The sequence below is a fragment of the Heliangelus exortis genome, chromosome 23 (genome assembly GCF_036169615.1).
Source record: "Heliangelus exortis chromosome 23, bHelExo1.hap1, whole genome shotgun sequence".
Lineage (NCBI taxonomy): Eukaryota > Metazoa > Chordata > Aves > Apodiformes > Trochilidae > Heliangelus > Heliangelus exortis.
In genome coordinates this window covers 2,674,089-2,697,702 of record NC_092444.1, presented here as the reverse complement: position 1 = coordinate 2,697,702, position 23,614 = coordinate 2,674,089, and the positions used below count along the sequence as shown (strand labels likewise).

At 55.9% G+C, this 23,614-nt stretch overlaps 1 protein-coding gene across 7 annotated transcripts; it reads right to left on the bottom strand.

Annotated features, from left to right (window-relative positions):
* Positions 1–228: 228 nt before the first annotated feature.
* SZRD1 (SUZ RNA binding domain containing 1) lies at positions 229–17,401 on the bottom strand. 7 transcript variants are annotated; one of them, XM_071766765.1, is made up of 5 exons: positions 17,157–17,387; positions 16,783–17,100; positions 5,634–5,683; positions 4,282–4,539; positions 229–2,500 (listed from the first exon to the last, which is right to left on the bottom strand). In XM_071766765.1, the coding sequence occupies exons 2-5, from the start codon at positions 16,990–16,992 to the stop codon at positions 2,398–2,400; spliced, it is 621 nt and encodes a 206-aa protein (XP_071622866.1). In that variant the 5' UTR covers positions 16,993–17,100; positions 17,157–17,387; the 3' UTR covers positions 229–2,397. The 7 variants fall into 7 exon arrangements, with proteins under 7 accessions (XP_071622866.1, XP_071622867.1, XP_071622871.1 ...); XM_071766766.1 differs by having other exon boundaries at positions 4,282–4,536; positions 17,157–17,385; XM_071766770.1 differs by lacking the exons at positions 16,783–17,100; positions 17,157–17,387 and adding an exon at positions 15,580–15,715.
* Positions 17,402–23,614: the final 6,213 nt, after the last annotated feature.

The window sequence follows — 23,614 nt, the reverse complement described above, 5'->3', positions numbered from 1 at the left end:
CACGCTCCAGTCTGGAAGCCAAGCACCCCCACATCCCACCCTCCCCCCTGAGCCTAAAAATGGGGCAAAATTCCCCCTTTTTGAGTAAATACCAGCAGAGCTGCAGCCAAACGCTCCCAGATTTTACCTTCTTGCTGGATTTTGATGGAGCTGGTCCTGCCGGGAGCTTCAAATCCCCCCAAAACATCCCTCTTGGGGCAGGGGGAGAACAAGGAGACAGAGGCCGTGAAAAGTTTAAAGACATTTATTTAAAATACAATTTATAAAACGTTTTTCTTTTTCGGCGCACGGTTTTATATTTTTTTTGGGGGGGGAGGGGGGGGGAAGGGGTGAAAACACCTCCTGGGGTGTTTTCTCCTCCAACCTTCCCAGGAGGAAGGGGCTTCCCTCAGGAACGCCGCCGGGCCCTGCCCGCGGGTGGGACGTGTCCTGGTCACCGGGTGATTTCGGTGCCAAAAATGGAGATTTTGGTGCTGGAGAACACTTTATTTTTTTCAGATGGACATTTTGGTGCTGAAGATGGTGATTTGTTTGTTGGTGGAGGTGGAGATGGCAGTGCTGGAGATTTCCATGTCGGAGGAGGTGGTGGCTTTAACACTGACCTGCTACACCGGGAATTGGGTGGATTTGGGGGTTTTTTGGCCATTCAATGCTATTTTTTGTACTGATTAAGGACAGGTATGGTGAGTAGGGTTATTGCTGACATCTTTCACCCCTCCCGCTGCCCTGGGGGCCTCATCCCCACCACCAGCCCATGAAAGGGGGGGATAAAAACAGCCCCAACCCCCCAAATAACCTGCCAATGCTCCACCTCCACCATCCTGGGTGCTTTAATCAGCTTTCAGCAGCTCATTAACGCTCCAGCGGGTTCTTTTGATACACAGGTAGTTTTATTTCACCAGGATTAAGCTGTATTTCCATACAAAGTCTTTCCCTTCGGGAAGAAGCCTCGAGTGAACTCGTTTACCCTGGAACCTACGGAGCACGGAGCGCCCTGGGAGGAGCAGCACCCGTAGGGAATCATCCATCAAACCCACGGCTGCTTTTCCAGCTCCTGTCCCCTCCCAGGAGAGCATTTAGTGTTCATCTATCCCTTGGCATTCAGTGATACTAAGGTAGGTCAGCTTCATCCAAAGGGAGGGGGAAAAAACCAAACCATCCATGTTCTGGCCTCCCTGTCCTCTTCCCGGGAGCCAGAGGAAGAAAATTCCATCCCTGCAGCCTTGCAGGGAGCCACTGGATCATCATCCAGATGCATCCAAGGCTGCTGGGGCTCCCCACATCCTCTGCCACCTCTGCTCGTACCGTGACCCAGAGCTGGGTGGGAGCCGGCGCTCCGGATCCTCGGATCATCCCCAGTGTTGGCTGTAGGGAGCAGGGCTCCTCCACATTATTGATTCCACAGTGCCAGCTCTTCTCCTCTTGACTTAATTCTTTGCTTCTCTGCCAGCATTTTCCCAGGATCTGGCATTTTCACGGCATCCGGCGACGTTCCCATCCCACCGGATAGAAAATAAAAATAAGATGGGTTTTAAGCTTTTTTTTCCTCCTCAAAGTCAGCAGGAAATCCCGAGCCAAGCTTTTAACAGACGTAAACGAGGTGGTGGGACTCTGCTGGCTCCCCAAGGGGTTGGGAAAGGCCGGGTCTATCCCAGGAATCTGCTCCCAGGTGCTTGGCAGCAGCAGCAGGAGAGGAGCCAGAGGGTGCCAAGCTTGAGCAGGTAAAGTCACAGAAATGGGTTAAAACACCTTTCCCAAGACTCCCCTGCTTCTCTCCAGCAGCACAAACAGTCCCAAACCCTTCCCACGCATTCCACTGATCTGCTAAGACAGAAAAAACAAAACAGCAAAAAAAAAACAAACCAAAACAAACAAAAAAAAAACCCAAAAGGAAAACCCCAAAACAAATCAAGAGATCCTTGGAAAAAAAGAGCTTGCTCCGAAAGCGAGGAGGATGATGGACGTGCCTGGGGAGGCCTCTCCTTTTTTTGTTTGTTTTTTAGATTTTTGTTTTTTCCTGAAATCCCAGGCTGTGTCCAACAAACATTATTGCTGGCACTGGCTTCACCCTGGTGGCACTCACACCCCTCTGGGTCCTTCACGCCCTCCCCCTCGCTGTCCTGCTCCCCCCTCTCCCCTCTATTTGTTTTTTTTGTGTGTGTGGCTTTGTTTTCTTTGTTTGTTTAAATTCTCCTCCCCGCGGGGGGGGGGGAGAGCCCTGGGGGTCACAGTGGGTGTCGAGGGGAGGTCACAGTGCGCGGGGTTCGAAGGTCACAGTGGGCAGAGCAGAGGGGGTCACAGTGCAACATCCCGCAGGGTCCCTCTGCTGGAGTCCCTTTGTCCCTCCCGGCGGCAGCGCGGGGGGAGGTGGCTGTCCCCAGGGGCCTCCCCCTGCTCTTATCTGCGGTGCCTGAAGCCTTGGGAGCCATCGGGGCCCAGGGGCTGCCGGATCACATTGTTGGGCTGTCGGGTGTCCTCCGGCTGGGAGATCCTGGGGGGTCTGCAAGGAGAGGAGGAGATGAAAGCAGGAGGCAAGGTGGTTGCCTCTGACCAACCTCCCACCCCCCTGGGACAGTCACAGAGTCAAGGAATGTTCAGGGTTGGAAGGGAGCTCTAAAAATCCCCCAGTCCAACCCCCGTGCCCCAGCAGGATCCCCCAGGGCAGGACACACAGAACACATCCAGGGGGTTGGAAAGGCTCCAGAGAAGGAGACTCCAGAACCTCTCTGGGCAGCCTGGGCCAGGCTCCCTCAGCCTCACAGGGAAAAAGCTTTTCCTGATGTTCACATGGAACCTCCTGTGCTCCAGCTTCCATCCAGTACCCCTGCTCAGCACTGAGCAGAACCTGGCTCCATCCTCCTGACACTCACCCTCCAGATATTTGTAAACACTGATGAGGTCACCCCAACCATGGAATCATCACAGAATCACCTTGGTTGGAAAAAACCTTCAAGATCCAAGCACTGGGGATCCAACCCATGTCCAACCACTAACACAGAGCTCCAGAGAAGTCCCTTGCTCGTGGGACTCCCTGTACACAGCTGTACACAGGGAGTCTCCATCTGCTTTGTAGCCCCCCCTTTAAGGACTGAAATCTGGGAAAAAGGGCTCCCCTGAGCCTTCTCTTCTCCAGCCTCAACAGACCCAGTTTTCTCAGCCAAAATCATGGTTGGAAAGGACTTTCAAGATCATTGAGTCCAACCATGAGTCCTACACCACCTTTACCACTAAATCATCTCCCCAAACCTCACATTTTGAACACCCAGGGATGTCTCTTGGCTCTGCTGCCTGCACACAGCAGCTCCCTGAAGCCAAGAACCTCAGAAAGAGGAGTGTGTCCCCCACCAGGACAGTGCTGGTTGTCCCCACTCCTCTCTGTACCCCCAGCACACACTTCCCAGGCTCTAAGGTAACCTGAGTGCCTCACAGGCACTTGTGTTCAACCAACTCCCATATTCCTCAATTCTGTGATTCTGCAAGTCCATTTGTTGTGGATTTACAGTGCCCTGTGTGCTACCCAGGCACTGCCTTCTCCTTCCCACCTCATGTCACCCTCCAAAGAGCTGTTCCCCTCCTGGGAGGGAGATGTTCACAGGCAGCACACACAGAGGTGCTGCAGCAGGGGATGCTGCTCCATCCCTGGAGGTGTTTAAAAGGTGTTTGGACCTGGTCCTTAAGGACACTGTTTAGTAGTGAGCTTATGGTGTTGGTCAAAGGTTGGACTGGATCAGCTTGGAGGTCTCTTCCAACCTAAAACATTGTGATGCTCACCAACATAAAATGGGCCCCTCATCCACCTAGGATGGGCTCCTCACCCTATCCAGGATGGGCTCCTCACCCCATCTGGGATGGGCTCCTCACCCCATCCGGGATGGGCTCCTCACCCCATCCGGGATGGGCTCCTCACCCCATCCGGGATGGGCTCCTCACCCCATCCGGGATGGGCTCCTCACCCCGTCCAGGATGGGCTCCTCACCCTATCTGGGATGGGCTCCTCACCTTATCCAGGTTGGGCTCCTCACCCTATCTGGGATGGGCTCCTCACCCTATCCAGGGTGGGCTCCTCACCCCATGCAGGATGGGCTCCTCACCCCATCTGGGATGGGCTCCTCACCTTATCCAGGTTGGGCTCCTCACCCTATCTGGGATGGGCTCCTCACCCTATCCAGGGTGGGCTCTTCACCTTATCCAGGTTGGGCTCCTCACCCCATCTGGGATGGGCTCCTCACCCTCTCTGGAACAGGTTCTTCATCCTGACCCTACCCCCGAGAGGCTCCTCACCTATCCAGGATGGGTTTCTCCTGCTCCTCCTCAGGGCTGGCACTGCCCAATATTCGTTTCCGGGCCTCCGCGTACTCCGCCTCCCGCTGTGCCAGGGACTTGACGGGCAGGGGGGGTCTGGGGGCAGAGCTGGGGGTGCTGAGCACCCCGTTGGTCGTCGGCCTCTTGAGGATGCGGATCTGGGGGGGAGGCCCTGGGGGGAGGCTGTCGTCCTGGATCACCATCGGCACTTTGGGAGGAGATTTGGACTTTCTACTGCTTCAAAAGAAAAATTAAAAACCAAACAAAGATCAGAAGAAAGGCCCTTGTGTCGTCCGAGGTGCTTTGGGTTGCTCTGCCTGTGGATTCCTCCCAGGCAGATGTCACTGCCCTGCTGAGGAGGCTGCCTGGAGTAATTAAAGACCTCGTTGTGTTGGTAACTCTGAAGTAGAGCAGCAGGTGGGAGGGGAGCTCAGGAAGGGACCCAAAACCAGGCCCTGCTGCATTTGACATCTTTAAACTCCACCACAGAGCAGGTGCTGGGCAGGAGTTTTTGCACTTCTGTTGGAGATGTGGGTGTAAGCACCTTGATCCCACCCCCTGCAAGGACTTTTAGGGCTCCTCTCACCAGGCTTTCTGCTCCAACCCTGCCATTTCCCTCTGCACAAACAGCCTCAGCCCCTGCCTTGCCATTCCCTGTTGTTTCCTGGTCCCTTCTCTGTGCAGAATTCCCAGAGAATTAATACCATGACTCTTTCCCTGGCCTACTAACAATCAAAGGGGAAAAAAAAGCCAACAACAAACATGTTGGAAATGATTAGAAACATTTCTGCTGGAAGACAATAACACACACCCCGAGCCCCAGCCTGAAGCCAGAAGCCTGACTGAGCAAGAGACAGCAAAGCCAGTTCAGGGCCAGGAGCTGGGATTACCTGACTCACCCATTTCTTCCTTTGAGTGGTTTTTGCTGAAATGGCTTCCTCAGAGCTGTCCCTACAGCCAGTCTGGAAGACCCAGCTCTGAAACCAAATCCCTCTCAAGAAGCTTTCTGCTCCCCTGCTATGGGTCTGAGGGCCATCTAGTGGCACGGCTACAGATGCTCCAGTGCTGAGCTCCAACCCAGCACGGGGTGGAGATTCCCTAAATCTGAGCTCAAACTCAGCACGGGGAAGAAGATTCCCTAATTCTGAGCTTAAAACCATCACGGGGATGGAGATTCCCTAAATCTGAGCTCAAACCCAGCACGGGGATGGAGATTCCCTAAACCTGAGCTCAAACCCAGCACCCTCTGCTCATTCAGAAGCTGTCTCCCCACTCCCCAGGCCTTGGGGTGTCCAACAGCACCTCAAACAGTTTTATTCAAAAAATTTTACCTTTCTTTCTGTGTGATCTTCAGCTTCTTTTCCAACCGTCTGTCTATTTCCTAGGAAGGAAGGAGATAAAAATAAAAACCTGGAGCCTCGACTGGGAGCTGGGGGTCTCCACACACACATTTGATGTCACTCCCCCTGCAGCAGTGCTGTGAAGGGGGCAGAGCAGCAAACCCACCACCTCTGCTCTCCCATAACCACTGCTACACCCCCAGCAGGCTGTGTGCTCCTGTGTCCTGGGGAAAGGGCAGCTCTGAGGAGCTCATCTTTCATTTCAAGGATTCACCTGACCAGAGAGAGCTGGGAAGGGCCAAGGGGAACAGGCAGCAAGGTGTCCTCAGGTCTGAGCAGGAACCCTCTTGGGCAGAGAGGCAGCAGCTGGCCAGGTCTGATTCCAGCCCTGGTGTGGATCTGGAGGCTTAGCCAGCAGGGCTGCATTCCTGCTGCACTCACCTCCCTCACAAGAAGGTCCCTGCCCTGCCCAACGTGCACCCCAGGAGCCTTCCTGCTCCTCTCCTGCCCTTTGCAACACAGCTGCTGACTCACCCAGCCTCTTACTCACCCCAGCACCCCAGAGCCTGGCTCCCAGCATGTCACCTGCTGGGCCAGGTTGCCAGCCACCCTCAGAGCTGGTCAGGTTTGGCAATCTGGGCAATTATGCAGAGAAACCTTGCTGAAGAGAAAAACAAGGGCAGCTTCCAACCCCAAGCCTCTCTTTAGGAAACCTTTCCCCATCCTTCCTGGTGTCCTTAGATCCTGGCACCTGCTGCTGCTGCTGGGAAAAGAGCCCTGAAGCAGCAGCAGTGTTTTATTTAATCATCAGTGAAGAGAGGGGGGAAAACCCAACACCTGAGAGTGTCCTGGTTTCACCAGCTGATACCTGAAGGGAATTCCAAGCTCCTGGCAGGACACAGCTGCTCAGCTTTCCAGGCCCCTTGGTTTAACTGTGCTACAGGGAGGACACTGAGCACCCCCTGGTGCCATAGAGCTGGGATGGAGAACAGCTCACTGCCTGATGCCAACCCCTGTGTCTGCTCCTGGTCATGCAGCTCCAGAGGCTTCCCACTGAGGAAGGTGTTACAAACCATTTTGGGATGATAAACATTGGATTTTGTAGGATTTCTGTATGAGATGGGTGATTTTTAAGGACAAATCCAGCCAGGGGCTTCACGTGGCAGCTTGAGCCTCCCAGCGAGGGCAAACACACCTGCAGGTTCCTTCCTCTGCAAGAGGAACAGAGGGAAAAATCCTAAACTGTTTCCAGCCATGCCTGAGCTGCCTCCCCCCTGCCAGGCCAGGAGGAGAAAGCAGGGAAAGGGATCTCCCAGCAGGGATGGAGACAGAGCAGCCAGGGCACACAATGAAAGCCCAGTGAAGGGGGAGGGTTAGCTCAGGAGAGGTGAGATCCTGCTGCAGAAGAGGCTTTAAACCCCTTTTCCAAACTCAAACAGCTAAGGAAACCTCCCCAGGGCCTCCTGGGAGCAGTGGGAGCAAAGGAAACTGCCTTAAATCCCTTCTTGAACACAGCAAGACCTGGGGGAGAGGGAGAACAGGAAGATGGGGTGGAAAGGGAGGGGAAATGACTCCCCAAAGCATCCTGAGAGGCTGAGAAAACTGGGACTGTTCAGCCTGGAAAGGAGGAGGCTGAGGGGAGACCTCAGGACCATGTTCAGTACCTAAAGGGGGTTCAGAGCAGATGGAGACTCCCTATGGACAAGGAGTCCCATGGGGAAGCCAAGGGGCAATGGGCACAAGGTGCTCCTGGGGAGATTCCCATGGGACACAACAGGAAAATTTTTCCCCATGAGGAGAGTCAGAGCTTGGAATGGTCTCCCAGGGAAAGGGGTGGATTCCCTCACTTTGGGAAGTTTGAAGTCTCAGCTCGATGGGTGCTGAGCCATCTCACATCAAGAATAACATTAGAAGGGTTGGAGCTGGTGATCCTTGGGGTCCCTTCCAAGGTGACATCCTGTGATTCCCTGATCTCAGCTCATTCTGCTTGGTGCTGGGAGTCACAGCCACAGCCCTGAACCCCTCAGCCATCTCCAGAGCCCATGGCCAGGGCCGTGGGGCACACAAGTGTGACAAGCCAGGCGACAGGAGCATGACAGTAGCCAGGAGGAAGGCTCTGCTCTGCTTCTCACCTCTCTGCTTCCTGGCAGAGGTGAGGCAGCTTTGACCAAAGCCACATTTCCACATTCCAGGTGGCTTTGCAGGTCAGTCTTGGGGCTAAAGTCAGAGTTCAAACACCTGACCAAGAGATCCTGTAATTGCCAAGCGTCAGTTCCACCTCAGCCTCTGAAAATCTCTGATTAATGTCACTGTCACAGCAGCTCCCAGCACTGCTGGGCAGCCCTGCACACTCCCAGCAGCCCCTGGCACCACAGCTGCCCCTGGCAGAGCAGATCCAAACCCAAACAGCTCATTCATCTGGCTCCACACACCCCCCCTTTTCCCAAGGAATCCTTCAAACCTTGCCATGGGGACACCCCCTCCCCATCAGTTTCACTCCTTCCCATTCCCCTGCAGAGCAATTCCTGCAAATTACTCAGGAATTTTTGCCTTTGCTCCTCACCAAGGAACAAAGTAACAGGCAGCTAAAAAATAACCTCAGAGTTATAACCCCAGTGGCTCCCAGCACCAGTGTGCACTCTGCAAACCAAGAGGTTTCCTCTCCATGGGCAGAAATCCTGGCAGAATAACCCAAAACACTCATCCCCACCAAATACACAGAACACATCCAAACCACCACCATTCCCACACCCCCCTGGGAATCCCTGGGGCTGCCGAGGTGATTCCAGCTGCCTCCAGACATCCCCTGCCCTCCCTCTGTGTTCCTTTGGGTCACAGAGCAGCTCCCCACGTCCCACCCCCCTCTGCTGGGTTAAAAGTTGTGTCTCCTTCTGAAACACAGGCATTAACCATTTTTATTTTTCCTCAGCCAATGGCACAGCACTGCAAATTGGGGGTTGGGGCTGGAGGTGTTGAGGTGATGGAACCTGGAGAGCATCCCCAGTTCCAAGGGGAAGGGCTCCATCACCTGCAGACCCAGCCCAGGCTGTGAGCAGCCTCACGCAGCTCCTGCTGGGAATGGTGCTGCCCAAATTTATGAGCTTGGAGATGCAGAAACACCTCAGCAGGGCTTATTCTTCATTAAAGGAAAAAAAAAACCAAAAAAAAACCTCCCAAAGAATAAATCCCTGTCGCTGCTCTGTGTGGAGCTGTTGCCCCGCTGATGTCATCCCCTTCCCAGGGCCATGTCACATTGCCAGCCAGCTGTGTGGGTGAGCAGATAAAATTAGGAGGTGACTTCCAGGGTGCTGCAATGAGGCAAAGGCAGGAGGTGGCAGGAGGGGCAATTAGAGCTGGTGATGGAGGACACCTCAGTGCACATCCCCAGGAGCCGGGCAGGTCCCATCCTACACAAACCAGGTGGTAATCTGCTTGGGAGGCTCTCCTGGCTTTTATTGTCCAAACAGATTCATTTATCTGCCAAAAACTAAGCCTCAGTTAGGCCCCACCCCATTCAAAACACCCCTCCCCCAAGTGAGCAAAGCATCTCACCCACCTATTTTTAGTGCTATTATGTCTAGAGACTAAAAAGGACCCAAACAAACAGCCTGAAGAAGACACTGTCCTGTGACATTTCAGCTCCACTTGGAGATGAGGATGTAATGGAAACTGTCCCCCAGCCCCAGGGAAGCCTCCCCTCCAGCCCTGAGGAAAACAGCATCAGGATCAATAAATCCCTCCTGGAAAGCAACCAGACACAGGCCCTGGGACACAGGCCCTGGGACACAGGCCCTGGGACACAGGCCCTGGGACACAGGCCCTGGGACACAGGCCCTGGGACACAGGCCCTGGGACACAGGCTGCCTGCTGCCATCCCACACACCCACTGAACCCAGACTGCTTTGGGTTGCAGGGACCTTAAAGCCCCCCAACCTCAATCTCTCCTCTCCCAGTTCCAAGCCATTCCCCCTCATCCCATCCCTCCAGGCCCTTGTCCCAAGTCCCTCCCCAGCTTTCCTGGAGCCCCTTCAGGCACTGGAAGGTGCTCTAAGGTCTCCCCATGGGATCTTTCTCTTCTCCAGCCTCAACACCCCCAACTCTCTCAGCCTGGCTCCAGAGCAGAGCTGCTCCAGCCCTCCCAGCAGCTCCAGGGCCTCCTCTGGACTGGTTCCAACAGCTCCGTGTCCCTCTGCTGTTGGGGACCCCAGAACTGGACCCAGCTTTACCCCGGGGGAGGGGTCTCCTTTGGTGAGGTTCTCCCATGGAGAATCCCTCCTCTTTTGGGAAGCTGGAGATGAGTGTTCTCCCTGACCCCTCAGGAGGGCTCCCTGGGGCCACTCCCCAGCAAACCCATTTCCCCAGCACCCTGCAGGGCAGAGCCAGCCCGAGCTGCTGCCTGAGGAACAGAGAATAACTGCAACATGTTGGACACAGAGAAAGAATTCTCCTTCCACTGCTGCCAGCAAAGACTCCAAACAAGCAATGGAAGAGCAGCTCTGAGCTCTGCTGAGAGAGGGAAAGGAACAAGAAGGTACCTGCTGGGAGGTCTGCTCTGCATGGCCAGGGAGCAGCCAGGAGGGAGTGTTGGGAGGAAGGCAGAGCCCTGGGCTTCCTACAGCTCCTTCCACTTCTTCCCCCATCTCCAAATCAGGTTACTATGGAACTGGAGAGGTGATCCCTGCCCGTGGGCAGCACAGTCACTGCTGGGGAAAGCTGGGATAGGTGAGGACATGTCAAATCTGTAGCTCTAGGAAACCATTAACCCCCTTGGTTGATGTATTTACTCCCAAACACAACCTTCTGCCCTTGCTCACTCCAGTAATGGCTGAGCCCAAACCAAGCAAGTGGGAACTGAGGCTGGAGCTGCATCCTCCCACACCAGCACGAAGCACAAAGCCTCAGCTGCTCATTAAAAGCCCCATCAGATGCTCCAGCTGCTTCCAAAGGGCAGGAGAGAGACTTCAAGGCCTCGTTAATGTTATAAGGGAAGAAAAACAAAAAAAAAAAAAACAACAAAAAAGAGGTTTGAGCATTTGGGGGTGACCAAAGCTGTGCAGTGGTGCCCAGGGATCCGACTCAGCTGCACTGAAAACACCACCAGGAGCAGCTGCAGCCAGTCCTGAGGTGTCTTCAAGCTGCCTCCTCCCTAGCCACCTATTTCTTTCCTCTGGAGAGAAATTATCTTCTATTAATTACTGGAACATTCCAGTTCCTGAGGCTGTTGGGAATCAGACTGCTCCAGTAATTAATTCCCCATCCTCCTCCTTTGCTGCTCAGCCCTGGTGGAGGGCACCCAGGAGAGCTGCAGATGGGCAGAGAGGGCTCCTGGGAAACCAGACACCAGAGTATTCCTGGGATAGACACCAGAGTATTCCTGGGATGGGCCCAGCAGGCGCCAGGAGGTATTCCCAGCACAGGGCATGTTCTGGAGGGATGGAGACCTCCTGGGAGGCTGCAGCTCCTCCTCACTCCATACCAAGGTCACACAGATGCTCCCAGGAGAGAGAGATTAGGAGTATAGCAAGCCAGGAAAAAAAAAAAACAAACAAAAAAACCAAAGGCTAAAATGTAGCAAAAGGCTTCTGACTTCCATGGCACTCCCAAGGCTTTTCCTTTCCATGGCATTCCCAAAGGCAGCTGTAGATCCCTGGAGTCAGAAGATTCTCTGCCTTCTGCCCCCCCAGGGCTCACTCAGCACCTCCAGATGCTCCTCAGGACCTCGGTTGGTTCATTCCCAACCTCCAAACATTTTCCTCTCCAAACAACCGAGCTCTGCCTAAGCAACAGGAACACAAACTTACATTTCCCAGTTTCAGGATTTTTTTCCCCCCCAAAAGCCAATATTCAGCCCCAGTTTCACAGAAATCATTGAGCTCTCTGAAGTCAGACCCCAAACTTGCAGCAGAAACTCAGCAGTTTTTCTCCCAGCTTCCCACCAACCCCCCTGAACTCCTCCTCTGGAGTCAGCAGAGTGGAGGTCACCGAGTCACACTCCAAAATCTTTCCCTTCTGGCTCCTCTGTACTTTGCTCATATTTAGCAACTCAAACCCCAGCCAAAAACCCCTCAACTGGGTCCTTCCTCACCAGCAAACACAGAGCTGGGGGGAGCAACCAGGGGTGGGCAGCTCCCTCTGCCACTCACCTGCCAACCAACTTAAATTTGGAGGAGTTTTGGCAGAGCTGAGGTGAGGGGCCCTGGGACACAGAGGTGACAACCCCCATCCTCACACAGCAGGGACAAAGTTCAGTCACCCGTGTGGGGCTGCTCACACCTCCCCCAGAGGCCAATCCCCAAACTGAAATGGGGAAAAACACAAGATGAGGGGTTTGGGGGATGCCAGGTAAGTGGTTTTATCCACACTTGAATTAAGTCCCCACCTGAGGCACTGGGATTCCTGTTGCTGAAGGAATAAGGAATCAGTCCAGCTGAGGGTGCCAGTTCTGGGCTGGGAATTACCTGGGACCCTGGATGATTGGGAGCCGAGCTCCTAGGGAGGTTCTGCTCCCCCTCTGCTCTGCCCTGGGGAGACCACACCTGGAATCCTGGGTCCAGTTTGGGGCTCCCCAGTTGCAGAGAGACAGGGAGCTACTGGAGAGAGCCCCAGGGAGAGCTGGGAGGGTGCTGAAGGGACTTGAGCATCTCTGGTGTGGAGAGAGACTGAGAGCCCTGGGGCTGCTCAGCCTTGAGGAGAGGAGGCTGAGAGGGGATCTGCTGAATGTCCATCAATAGCTGAGGGGTGGGGGGCAAGAGGAAGGGGACAATCTCTGTTCTGGGGTGCCCAGGACAAGGAATAATGGGTTGGAGCTGGAACAGGGGAAGTTCCACCTCAACCTGAGGAGAAACTTCTGGAGGGTGAGGGTGAGGGAGCCCTGGCCCAGGCTGCCCAGAGAGGTTGTGGAGTCTCCTTCTCTGGAGCCTTTCCAACCCCCCCTGGATGTGTTCTGTGTGCCCTGCCCTGGGGGATCCTGCTGGGGCAGGGGGGTTGGACTGGGGGATCTCCCTGAACATGCTGTGATTCCCACAGCTGCTTCACTATCAGCTGAAGGAGGTGGACAGGCTCAGGTGGCACAAAGAAACCTCTGCTCTGTGAGCTCCCTGTCCCCTGCAGCCAGCCAGGGCACAGAAAAAGGCACAAAGGAGCCCTGAGGGAGGTGGGGTTGGCCCTGCCTGCCCCAGCCTGGGGCTGCCACACTCCAGCTCTGCCTCCTCACTGCTTACTCCCACGTTGGTTTTTCACCCACAACTCAGGGCCAAGCAAAACCTCCTCAATTTCACACAAGATTTAATTAGGAAGCAATCAGCTCCAGAGGCCCCACAGAGTGGTGGCAGCTTTAAGCCCTGCAGGACTCCTCAGGGGGTTGGAAGGTGGTGGAGCAGAGGGTGCCTGCTTGGCAGCCCCAGGAGCTGCTCCTGTTCCTGGCAGTGCTGGGTAATTCTGATGACAAAGACTAAAAGACAAAGAAAAGCCATGTTAAGCAAAACTAAAACCACCTGAGGATGTGGTTTACAGCTCCTGGATTGACTAAACCACAGCAGAAAGCCTGTGGCAGGGTTTTTAGGGGTTTTCCCCTCAATAAAATGAGATTTTAGTGCTGCCTGTTTTGGAAGGCAGATCTGCAAGAGAAAAATAAAGTGACAGTGTCAGGAGGAAGCCCAGAACTGCCTCTTCCTGAGAATCACCTTCTTTAAGAGCTAGAGCAGAAGTTTGCAGCCTCAGACCAGAAGCTACACAAAAGGAAATGGATCAGCACTGAAAAGCTGATCTCCCTTCTGTCCCAGCACTGAAATTTCAGCCTCCTTCCTGTCCTAAGGAAAACCCTTCGGGTGGAATGTTAGCAAATGACAGAACGACAGCCTGAGAAGCAAGCACTGTCACTCAGAAGCCCACCATGGGTCTCCTGCTACACCTCTGTTCCCTCAGAGATGTGCTGAAGGGGCTAAAGAAGTAACAGCTCAGATTCTCAACTCCAAAATATCAGGAGAAAAGTGTTCCAGCTGCTCCTTGGTGAGCCTCATGTTTTATTGTATCTTCCCCAAGAACTGACCACGACCATCACAGCTTCTGCCTTTCTGTTGGGACCCCAAATAAAATACAGGTGGAAAAGAGAAGGGAATTCCTAAAGACCAAACCACCCCTGAGGCAGAGACCTCCCATCCAGTGCACCCCAAATCCCTTCCAGCTGCCAGGCCTGGCTCACACTCCCTGCCCTCCTCCTGCCTCTGGGACCTTGGATTTCTGCAGCCCCCAACTGCACCCACGTCCCTTTGGACCACAAACCACGAGCTTGGGGCCTTCTCTGCCCACCCCCTGAGCTCCCTGCAGCTGAGGGTCCCCTCCAAAAGGGGAAGGGTTTGCAAATGACCTTTCCAGAGCAGAGGGCAGGTGCCAGGAGGCAGCTCCTGTCCCTCCTCTGGCGTCAGGGGAGCTCCTGCTGCAGACACCTCCCTGCTCTCAGTGCCACAGCTGCTTTTCCAGACACCCCAAGCCCTGACAAGTGCAGAAGCAGCTGCAAGCCTGGCAGCTCCTGGAGAAATCTCCCTGCTCAGCAGCACAAGCAGCAGGGATTTCACGAACAGAAATTCTCAGCAGTTTGGACTGGGAAAGGGTGTGGGAAAGGACGGGTGACAGAGGTTTTTTTTTCCTTCTAAGGGCATGAAAAGAACACCTGAGAGGTAGAGGATGAAAGGATAAAGAGGAAAGCCAGGAGATGGCTGTGCTTTGAGCAGGCAGCCTTACAATTTTAAACCATTACTCAGGGCCCCAGCTATCCCCAGCTCCCCAGACACAAGCTGTGCCCCGTCATGGAACGACCCAAGGGCTGGAATTAACTCCAGTGCAAGGCTTCCCATGACTGCAGCCTCCAGGACTGGCACAGGGAGAGGGTGAGAGCTGAGGCTGTTGGCATCCCTCAGGCCACTGGGCATTGAGTTACAGCCTGGGCTTTGCTCTCCCTCCTCTCTCTCACCAGCTGTAACCCAATCTCCCGACCAGAATCAAATTCAGTTTTCTCACCCAGTCATGGTTACCAAGCCCTTCTGCCCTCTGCTCCTTAACCAGCCCGATGAATCCATGAAAACAGAAGGGACACCTGGCAGAGGGTTCCCTTTCTCTGGTCACGCTGCTGTGAATACCCCGCAGTTCACCCGCCCACCCTCCTGCTAAAATAATCATTTTGTTTTGCAAGCACGGCAGGCAGAAACGCGTTGGAGTCTCCCAGCATGAGAGACGTGATGAAAGCCCCACGGAGCTGCTATAAAAAGCAGCCAAGAATCTCAGACTGCTCTGGGTCGGAAAGGACCTTTAAGAGCAGCGAGTTCTGAGCCCCCTGCAAAAGCCGCAGCCCTGGAAGCTGCCCCGGGCCCCGGGGCTTGTGCTGAGGGGGGAGCAGGGACACCTGGAGGAAGGGGAGAGGGGACTCTTGACGTGACCCCCTCCCCAGTGCAGTTTCCCTGCTCGTCCCCGCTTGTCCCCGCAGGCGCTGCCGGGGCCAACGTGACACCGGGAGGGCACCTTTGGCCAGAGCCTCTCCGCAGGGGGAGCGATCCGCCCCCCCACACACCCAGCACCTACCCCTCGCTCCCCGGGCTTTGTTCCGGTCCCGGTTCCGACCCCCCCGGAGCAGCCGTTACCGCCCTGCCCGCAGCCCCGGTGTCGGGGGTGGAGGAAGCGGTGGCTTCGGAGACCGACCGGAAAACGGGGGTGCCGAGAGCAGCTCCGTGCGGCATCCCCAACACCGAGGGAGGAGGAGGAGAGGAGCGGGATGGGCGGGAGCCGAGCTGCACCCCCTCACCCCCTGAGTGCCCGCGGTCCCTTTAAGAGGCCTAGCAGGCCCGCCGCGCCTCACCGCCTCCTCCGCCGCCGCCAGCCACCCCTTCCCCCTCTGCCCCCCCGCCGGCCCCGGCAGGACAGGCTATCCCCAGCCCGCCGCCCTCACCCCGCTGTCCGCCGCCTCCTCCCAGCTCTCCGCCACCTCCTCATCTTCCATGGCAGAGCCCGCTCCGACCGACGCACGCGCACCGCGCAGGCGCGCGCCCTCGCCTCCCCCTCCCCCCGCCTCCTCCCTCCTGCGCGCATGCGCCCGCACCGCCCCCTACCGGCCGGAGCCCGCCGCGCATGCGCAGCGCTAAAACGCGGCGGGAGGCGCCCGCCCGGAAAAGCCGCGGCGGGCGGCCACGTGCGGGCGGCGGGGAGGGGAGGGGAGGGCGCGGCGCGAAGGCGCCCCCTAGCGTGCGGGAGGAGCGGGCGCTTCTCCACACTTTGGGGGGGGGGCGGCCCCGAGCTCTTTAGGAGCGATTCCCCCCGAATAAACCCAAATTATTCCCTTTATCCCCCCAAATAAACCCGATTTATTCCCTTTATCGCCCCCCTCAGCCAAGATACCCGGGCCAGCCGCATCCTGCCCCTGCTCGGAGCGATGCCAGGGCCTGAGCGCTGTGCCCGCTGCCCATGGAGCCGCCGCTTCCCGGCGTCCTGAGCAGCGGGGGGGGGGGGGGGGGGGAAACTGTCCTGAAATCCCTCACTTTGCCCCCAAAATGCTGCTCGAGAGGCGCGCCTCGCCAGCAGATGGCGACGGGCTTCTTAAAAAAAAAAAAAAATTATAAATACACCCTTTAAAAAAATGAAGCCACCCAATCCTGGTGAGCCCGGGGCTGGCCCCGTGTCCTCACACGCTCCCAACCCCAAAATCCGAGCAGGGACCCGCGGCTCAGCCCGGGGGCAGCTTCACAGGCTCCAGGGTGCTGGGGAAGGGTTTTTCTTCTCTGATTTCAACTTTTTTTGGCACTCCAGAGAGGCGGGAGGTGGGATTTCTGCTGGCTGGGAGCAGTGCAGAGCTCCCGGGAGCCTCGGGCTGTTCCTAACTGTTCTCCAGGAGTCTTCCAGAAGGAAACAGGAATTGTGTTTTCAAGCAGCCAGGGCCCAGCATGGGTGGCTTGATCTGCAGCACATTCAGCATCCCAGCAGCGTTATTTTGGGAGGTTTCCCTCTCTCCATGCTGTAAGAAATCCCATTCCCAGCTCCAGCGCCCCTGTTTGACACCCATCATCCCTCAAAACGATCCAGGAGAAGGGGGGATGTGCGGGGAATGTGATCTGAATGACCAAACACCCCCCCCCCCGCTGAACACCGGGTTACTTACATACTTCTGGATGAATCCCTCATCTCCTTTCTGGCAATCCCAGCCCTCGGTGAGGCACCTGGGGTATCCACTTGGGCAGGGCAGGTGTTTGGGATGCTGAGCAGCAACCTCCATGGCAGCTGCGGGTTTGCAGAACGCAGGGATGGTGGCAGCGCCTTCCTCTCCCCTCTTCCCCAGAGGAATAACCTCACCCCACAACTCAGCAGCCATGAGGCACAGCAAAGGCCCCCCAGGCCGGGCTGCAGGAACCCCACAGGGAAGGGCTCCAGCAGGGCTGAGGGCTCCCTCCCTTCCTCACCTCCGCGGTGAAAGGGGCACCTGCTGTCCCCCTGGGCCGGGGATGGGTCCCCTCTCCCTGCCAGGCTGTCCCCCACTTGCCCCAGGCCTCAGGAGGCAGCGGGGCCTCTGGGGAAAGCGAAGGCCATGGCGGGGCTGTGAGGGGGAACCTGGTCCCGCGGGTCCCCACTCCCCAGCTGTGCCTCCCCGGGGGTGTCTGGAGCCCGGGAAAGGGCGAAGGGTGAGGAGAAAGGGGGCGGCCGAGTGCTGGGGTGCGGCCGGGGGGCAGAGGGAGCCTCCCTGCCACCTTTCTCCTCAGAGCCGACCTCCCCAACATGGCGGCCCCGCCTTCCCGCCACCGCCAACATGGCGGGGACCTTCCCAACATGGCGACCGCGCCCTCCCGGCAGGAGGTTGGGGCGGGAGGGCCTTGACCTTCCCAGCATGGCGGGGGGACCACGTGACCCTCCCCGGGCCCTCCTCCCCGTCGCGGTCATGTGACGCGGGGCCGGCCCGCGCATGCGCAACGCGCGCTCCCCGGCCCCGGAGCGGCGGCGGCGGCGGCGGAGGGAGGGGAGGAGGGAGGGAGGGAGGGAGGAAGATGGCGGCACCGGGCAGAGCCGTCACCGGGGAGACGCGGCGGCCTCACCGCCTGCAGCACTGAGGGCCCGGCAGAGCCGCGCCGGGGGCAGGTGAGCGAGCCTGCGGTGCGGCTGCCAGGGGCGGGCAGGGAGAAGCGAGGGGAGCGGCGGGCGGCGGCGGGCAGCGGGCAGCGCCCCTTTCCCGGGGAGCGGGGCGGCACAGGCCAAGGCTGGGGGGGACCCCCGACATCCCCTTCCTCCTCTCCTCCCTTTCCGGGGGTCCCCGGTGAGGGCAGGGCCCTCCCGGTTGCTGCAGCACCTCCCGAGCGCTGCTCGTCCCGGTAAGGGACCCCCCTGCCCTGCCCTGCCCGCCCTGCCCGCCCAGCGGGACACGGTGACGGCTGCTGGGGGGGGTTCCCCCTCTGCCCCCGGGTTCCCCCCGGTCCTCTCGGGCTGGGTGCTGGGCTGGCAGGGGGTGCTGGGGCTGCCCCGGCTCCGGGGGGGGGGAACACAAAGGTGCGGCTGAGGCTCCAGGTGTCCCCCAAATAATTCCGTGTGAATCCATCTCTGGAGTCACCTCTGCCTCCTGTGCTGCTCCTCAGCACCCTGGGGATATTCTGATGTATTTGTATGTGTGGGGCTGGGGGGGTGGAATTGGTGGATTTGGTGTGGAAGCCTCGTGTTAAATCAGTGGTGGGGACACCCCCCGTGGGGTTTGTGGGGTTGCTCCCCCGGTGGCTTTGCCGATAACCTCTTGCTGGTGGTTTAATGAGGGTTTTCTTCATTATTATGATTATTTTATTTTTGGTCACAGCGGGGCTGGGCTGAGCAGCCACTGCAGGGGCTCTCTCGGGTGGATTCTCTCCTGCCCAAACCTCTCCAGGGGGGGGATTTTTGTGTCTTTGCTTCAAACCCTCTGGGGTTTTCAGAGCAGGAAGGGTGGGAGCAGAGCTTTGGTGTCTCCCTCTTCACAACCTCAACTCCGGTTACTGCTGGGTGGGAGAACAAAAGAGAAGTCTGAATGTCTGAAATGCTGCTGGCTGCAGGATGGTGAAGCAGTGGGTTAGGTGGGTGCTGGGTTGGGTGTCTCAGGTGAGCCTGGGTGATTGCTGGGGATGGTGTTTGCCTTCAGATGGCTTTAATTAGCACTGCTGAGCCGGGCTGCCACCACCTGGGAGTCTTCCCTTTCACTAAATGGGACAGGCATTGAAATAAATTCCATCTGAGGTGCTGCTGACCTAAATTTGTAACCTGGGTGTCTGGCTGGCTGCACCCAGCCTGCCCTTCTGGAGCCTGAAGGGTGGATCGACCCACGGCCTGGGGAAGCCCCCAATTAGGGATAACCCAGCAGTGTCCTAATGAGCTGCTTCCCATTGCAGCCCTCACAGCCCTTCTGGAGAGCCAAACCTCTGAGCTGGGGGGCACTGGGGGAGTGTAGAACCTCACTGTTATTTCCTGAGTGCTGGGGAAATAACTGGGTGTTCCCACCACCATCTGGAGCTTGAGAGTGAGGTTGGAGATGGGGCAGAAATTGTTTGGGGTGAGGGTGCTGAGCCCCTGGCCCAGGTTTCCCAGAGAAGCTGTGGCTGCCCCATCCCTGGCAGTGCTGAAGGTTGGATGGGGCTTGGAGCACACTGGGCTGGTGGAGGTGTCCCTGACCATGGCAGGGGGGCACTGGGGGGGCTTTCAGGTCCCTCCAACCCAACCCATTCCATGGTTCTGTGGTCTCTTTCCTTTCCCTGTTGCTCATGCTGGAGAAAGGTGGAGCACTGGTGGCTTTTCCCTGGGGACAGACTCAGGAGAGAAGAAAAGGAGAATCCGGGGGGGGGGTGGGCTCTGCAGGGTCTCTCTGGCAGAGGGAGGAATGGTGGTGTCACTACTTGGGGTTCAGCCCTCTCCACCAGGGCTGCTGGAGTTGGTTTTGCCTGGTGGAGGTGTTTCTTTTCCTGCTGTTTCCCCTGGGATGCTGGATGTCCCTCCCTTCCCAAGCAGCATTTTTTTCCACGCTGCCAGCTGAAGCACTTGGGCTGGAAAGGTGGTGGTGTTGTGGTGCTTTGCCCTGCTGGACTTCCAGAGGCAGCAGCCGTGCTTTGAACTGGAGCTGACTGCAGCCTTTGAGTCTCTGGGGCTCTGCATTGTCTGAGTTTGGCTGCTGAAGCAGCCCCTGGAAGAAATCTCCCCTGCAGACAAACGTCCTTGTCCTGCCTGGGGTTGGTGTAAAGCTCAGGGAGGTTTAGTGGTGCTGCTGGGTGTAACCTGTGAGCTGGGGAGCTCAAGGCACTTACCTGCTGTGTCAGGCACCTTCTGGAGGGGGCTCTTTGTTCCCAAGGATAGTGGGGGTGTGCTCAACTGTCCTTAATTCCAGAAAATTTAATGTATGTAATCTTGACATTTAACAGGAGTGGCAGCAGCTGTGTCACAGAATCACAGAGTGGCAGCTCTGAAGGGACCCTGAGGATCACCAGCTCCAACCCTTCTAATGTTATTCTTGATGTGAGATGGCTCAGCACCCATCGAGCTGAGACTTCAAACTTCCCAAAGTGAGGGAATCCACCCCTTCCCCTGGGAGACCATTCCAAGCTCTGACTCTCCTCATGGGGAAAAATTTTCCTCTTGTGTCCCATGGGAATCTCCCCAGGAGCACCTTGTGCCCATTGCCCCTTGGCTTCCCCATGGGACTCCTTGTCCATAGGGAGTCTCCATCTGCTCTGCAGCCCCCTTTAGGTACTGAACATGGTCCTGAGGTCTCCCCTGAGCCCCTGTACGTGTGGAGCAGAAGATGAGGAGGTTCTGTTCATTCCCAGGACACCACTCTGGGGTTTCCAGGCTTGGGATTCTCCCACTGCCTCTTCCCCAGGATGTCAGTGAGTGCTGCTGGTAAAGGCTTCCCACTTTCTGTGTAAACAGAGCTGCCTCTCCAAGGGAAGTTGGTTTTCCCTGTGTGTTTAGTCCCGGGAGGCTTTGTTGTAAACCAGCAATTTGGGCTTTGTCCTCCCAAACTTAAGGTTGAACATAAATCAGGTTGGAGCCCAAGTGCAGCATCGCCTGGGGCTCTCTGGGAGGGCTTGGAAAAGGTGTTGGAGCCAGAGCCAGGCTCAGCTTCAGCGCAAATCCAGGTAAAATCCCCTGAGAAGGGATCTGCTGGCCCTGGTAACGTGCTGGATGGGTGTTTCTCCAGGTAATTGCTCCTTTCAGAGCACATTTTCCTGTGGTTCTGCCATCCCTGAGCCATGCAGTGAGGTATCTGGGCTGTGCTGCCTTTAGCAGCTGATGCAGTTGTCTGATGTAGGTTAGAAATTCAGGTCAAAATCCCTTTTGAACTCAATTGTGCCTTAGATTAAAGGAGAGGGGGTGACACATCCACGGTGAAAATGATGGCTTGTGTTGAGCAGGAAATGTGGATCCATCTGTTTGAGGAGCTGCAGATGTTCTCCCAGGGTTTGGGGTTTTTTCATTCATGTCAGACCATGCTGGGGACTGTGTTCACTTCCTCATTTCTGTGAGGAATAATTCATATCCTTCCCTACTTTTATTTTTGAAATATTTATCTTCACCAACACCTCCTGAAACATCAGCAACTTAAAATGTTCCTTTCCCCCCTACTCAGTGGTGTTTGGCAGCTCAGCCACCCTGCATCTCTCCACAGGTGTCAGACTCATTTTGAAACCCTTGTGGGACTTATTTTCTGCAGTGCTTGAGCAGATTTTGTCAGGATGGGGGATTTTGGTGCAGAGCTGCCTGGATTTTAGGGGGTTTCTCATTAGGGTGACACTGCTGTGCTGTGGGAACACTTTGCCTGTCAGACCTCAGAGCACTGAGGTGGCTCCAGGTGCATCCGAGGTCTCCACAGGAGACATTTTCCCTGGAAAGCTGCTTTTGGCTGAGCTGGTTGTGAAGGGACAACACCTGGAGGTGTCCTGCTCCAGGCTGCCTCCTGCCAGAGGTGTAAAAGCAAGGGGCTGGCCCTGAATGCTGCAAATAATGTCCAGAAATACCCAAAGCCCATGTGCTGTGAGGCCCATCCTGCAAAGCTGAGCGTGTTACTGCTCTCTGACACCTTTTGGTGGGCAAAAAGCTCATTGCTGGCTTGCTGATTTTTGGATTTTCTGGATAAAAAGCAGCTCATCAATCTTAAAAACTTGGTGTAAAGTTGGAGTGGCCGTGGGAAGCAGCTGTTCATCCCAAAGCTTTTGAGGTTGGGGAATTTGTGACAGGTTTATTCGTTGTTTTGGTGGGTTTTATCACTCTGGTGGTACCAGTGATGGAGCTGGGCTGTCACAAAGGGTCCCACAGCCCTTCAGTGCAGTTGTCCTCTCAGAGGAGGGGGCTGAGCCTGTGCAGGGTATTGAGCCTATTAAAAAAAGCAAAATGTGACTTAGCAGAAATCAAACCCTTTCAGTGAATCTGCACTTTCTCTTCTCCCTGCCATCAGGTGCACATCACATCCTCTGGCTCTGCCCAGAGCACCTCAAACAAGAAACCCAAGTAGCAGCTCCCTCTGCACCATCGTGGCATCCACTCTACAAATCTTTAGTTCAGTTCCTCCTTTAATCCCTCCCGTGGAGTTCACACTCTTCCTGTGTTTGTTTCCAGCCTGGCTCTTTTCTTTCCTGGTCACAGCTGCTGCAGGGGCTCTTCCAAACCTCCTGGACCCCTTCAGTGGACACAGAGGGGACAACTGAGATGTTTCAGCCCCTCCTGAACCTGACTCTTGGGTGCTGGGAAGTCCTGGGGTCTCAGGGTGGTGCTGCTTGGGCTTGGTGATCCTAAAGGTCTTGGCCAACTGAGGCAGTTTCCTGGTTCCATGGCACCCATCTCCTTTGGGATGGTAATGAAGGGAGAGCTTGGGATGCTGAGGTCTTTGGGGGAAGCTGAGGCTTGGATGAAGAGGTGGGGATGAATTTGAAATTAGTCCCATTTGCCTGAATCTTTTATTTGCTTAGGTGGATCTGACTTCTCTTTTTTTTTTTTTTTTTTTTTTTTTTGGTTTGGTTTGGTTTGGTTTGGTTTTTGTTTTGGTTTTTCTTCTCTCACTTGATATTTAACAGTTCATATTTTTTGAGCCTCACTAAACCACCAGTTTGGAGGTGTGGCATCCAGGGGCTGATCCCTTTAGCCCCTGCATCCCAGCTCCTGCTGCTTTTGCTTCTCACTCCATTGCCTCTGTGTTTAGCAGGGGAATATAAACTACCCAGAAAAAGGCAGGCAGACTCCAAAAGTGTGGAAACAGCAGCAAATCCTCCTGCAGGCTGCTGGGAGGCTCAGGCTACCTCTTGTCAAACCCACTGTAAACTGAAGTGCCAGTTGTAGTTCCCTGTAGGTGGCTCAGCTGCTTGCCAGGCCAGCTCAGTGCTGTTTGTAACCTCTCACATGGTGCTCAGCTCCTTCCTCTGCCTTCAACCCTATTTTTTTTTTTTTTTGGCACCCCAAAGCTGGGATGCTGGAGGGGAGGCAGAGCTGTTCTGTAACCCCACGGGCTGTCTGGCACACTGCTATTGCCAAAAAGGAAAGGATTTATTTATCCTTCCTGCCCCATCTCTTCATCTCCTGGAAGACATAAAGGAATGCTGCTCAGGATAAATGGCATTTACCTGGGAACAGGTTGGGAATTTTCCCCCAGAGGTGGTGGTTTGGGGGAGAAGTGTGTTCAGCAGAAGCTTTGGCACAGGGAGAGGAGCAATCCTGCTGCTCACTGCCAGGATCCTGGAATGGTTGGGATGGGAGGGACCTTACAGATCAGCCCAGGGTGCTCCAAGCCCCATCCAACCTTCAGCACTGCCAGGGATGGGGCAGCCACAGCTTCTCTGGGAAACCTGGGCCAGGGGCTCAGCACCCTCACACCAAACAATTTCTTCCCCATCTCCAACCTCAATCTCCCCTCTCCAAGCTTGGAGGGAGTTGGGTGGTTGGGTTCAGGTTGGACTCTTTTCAAGGTCTTTTCCAACCACAAGGTTTCTGTGATTCTGTGCTATGTG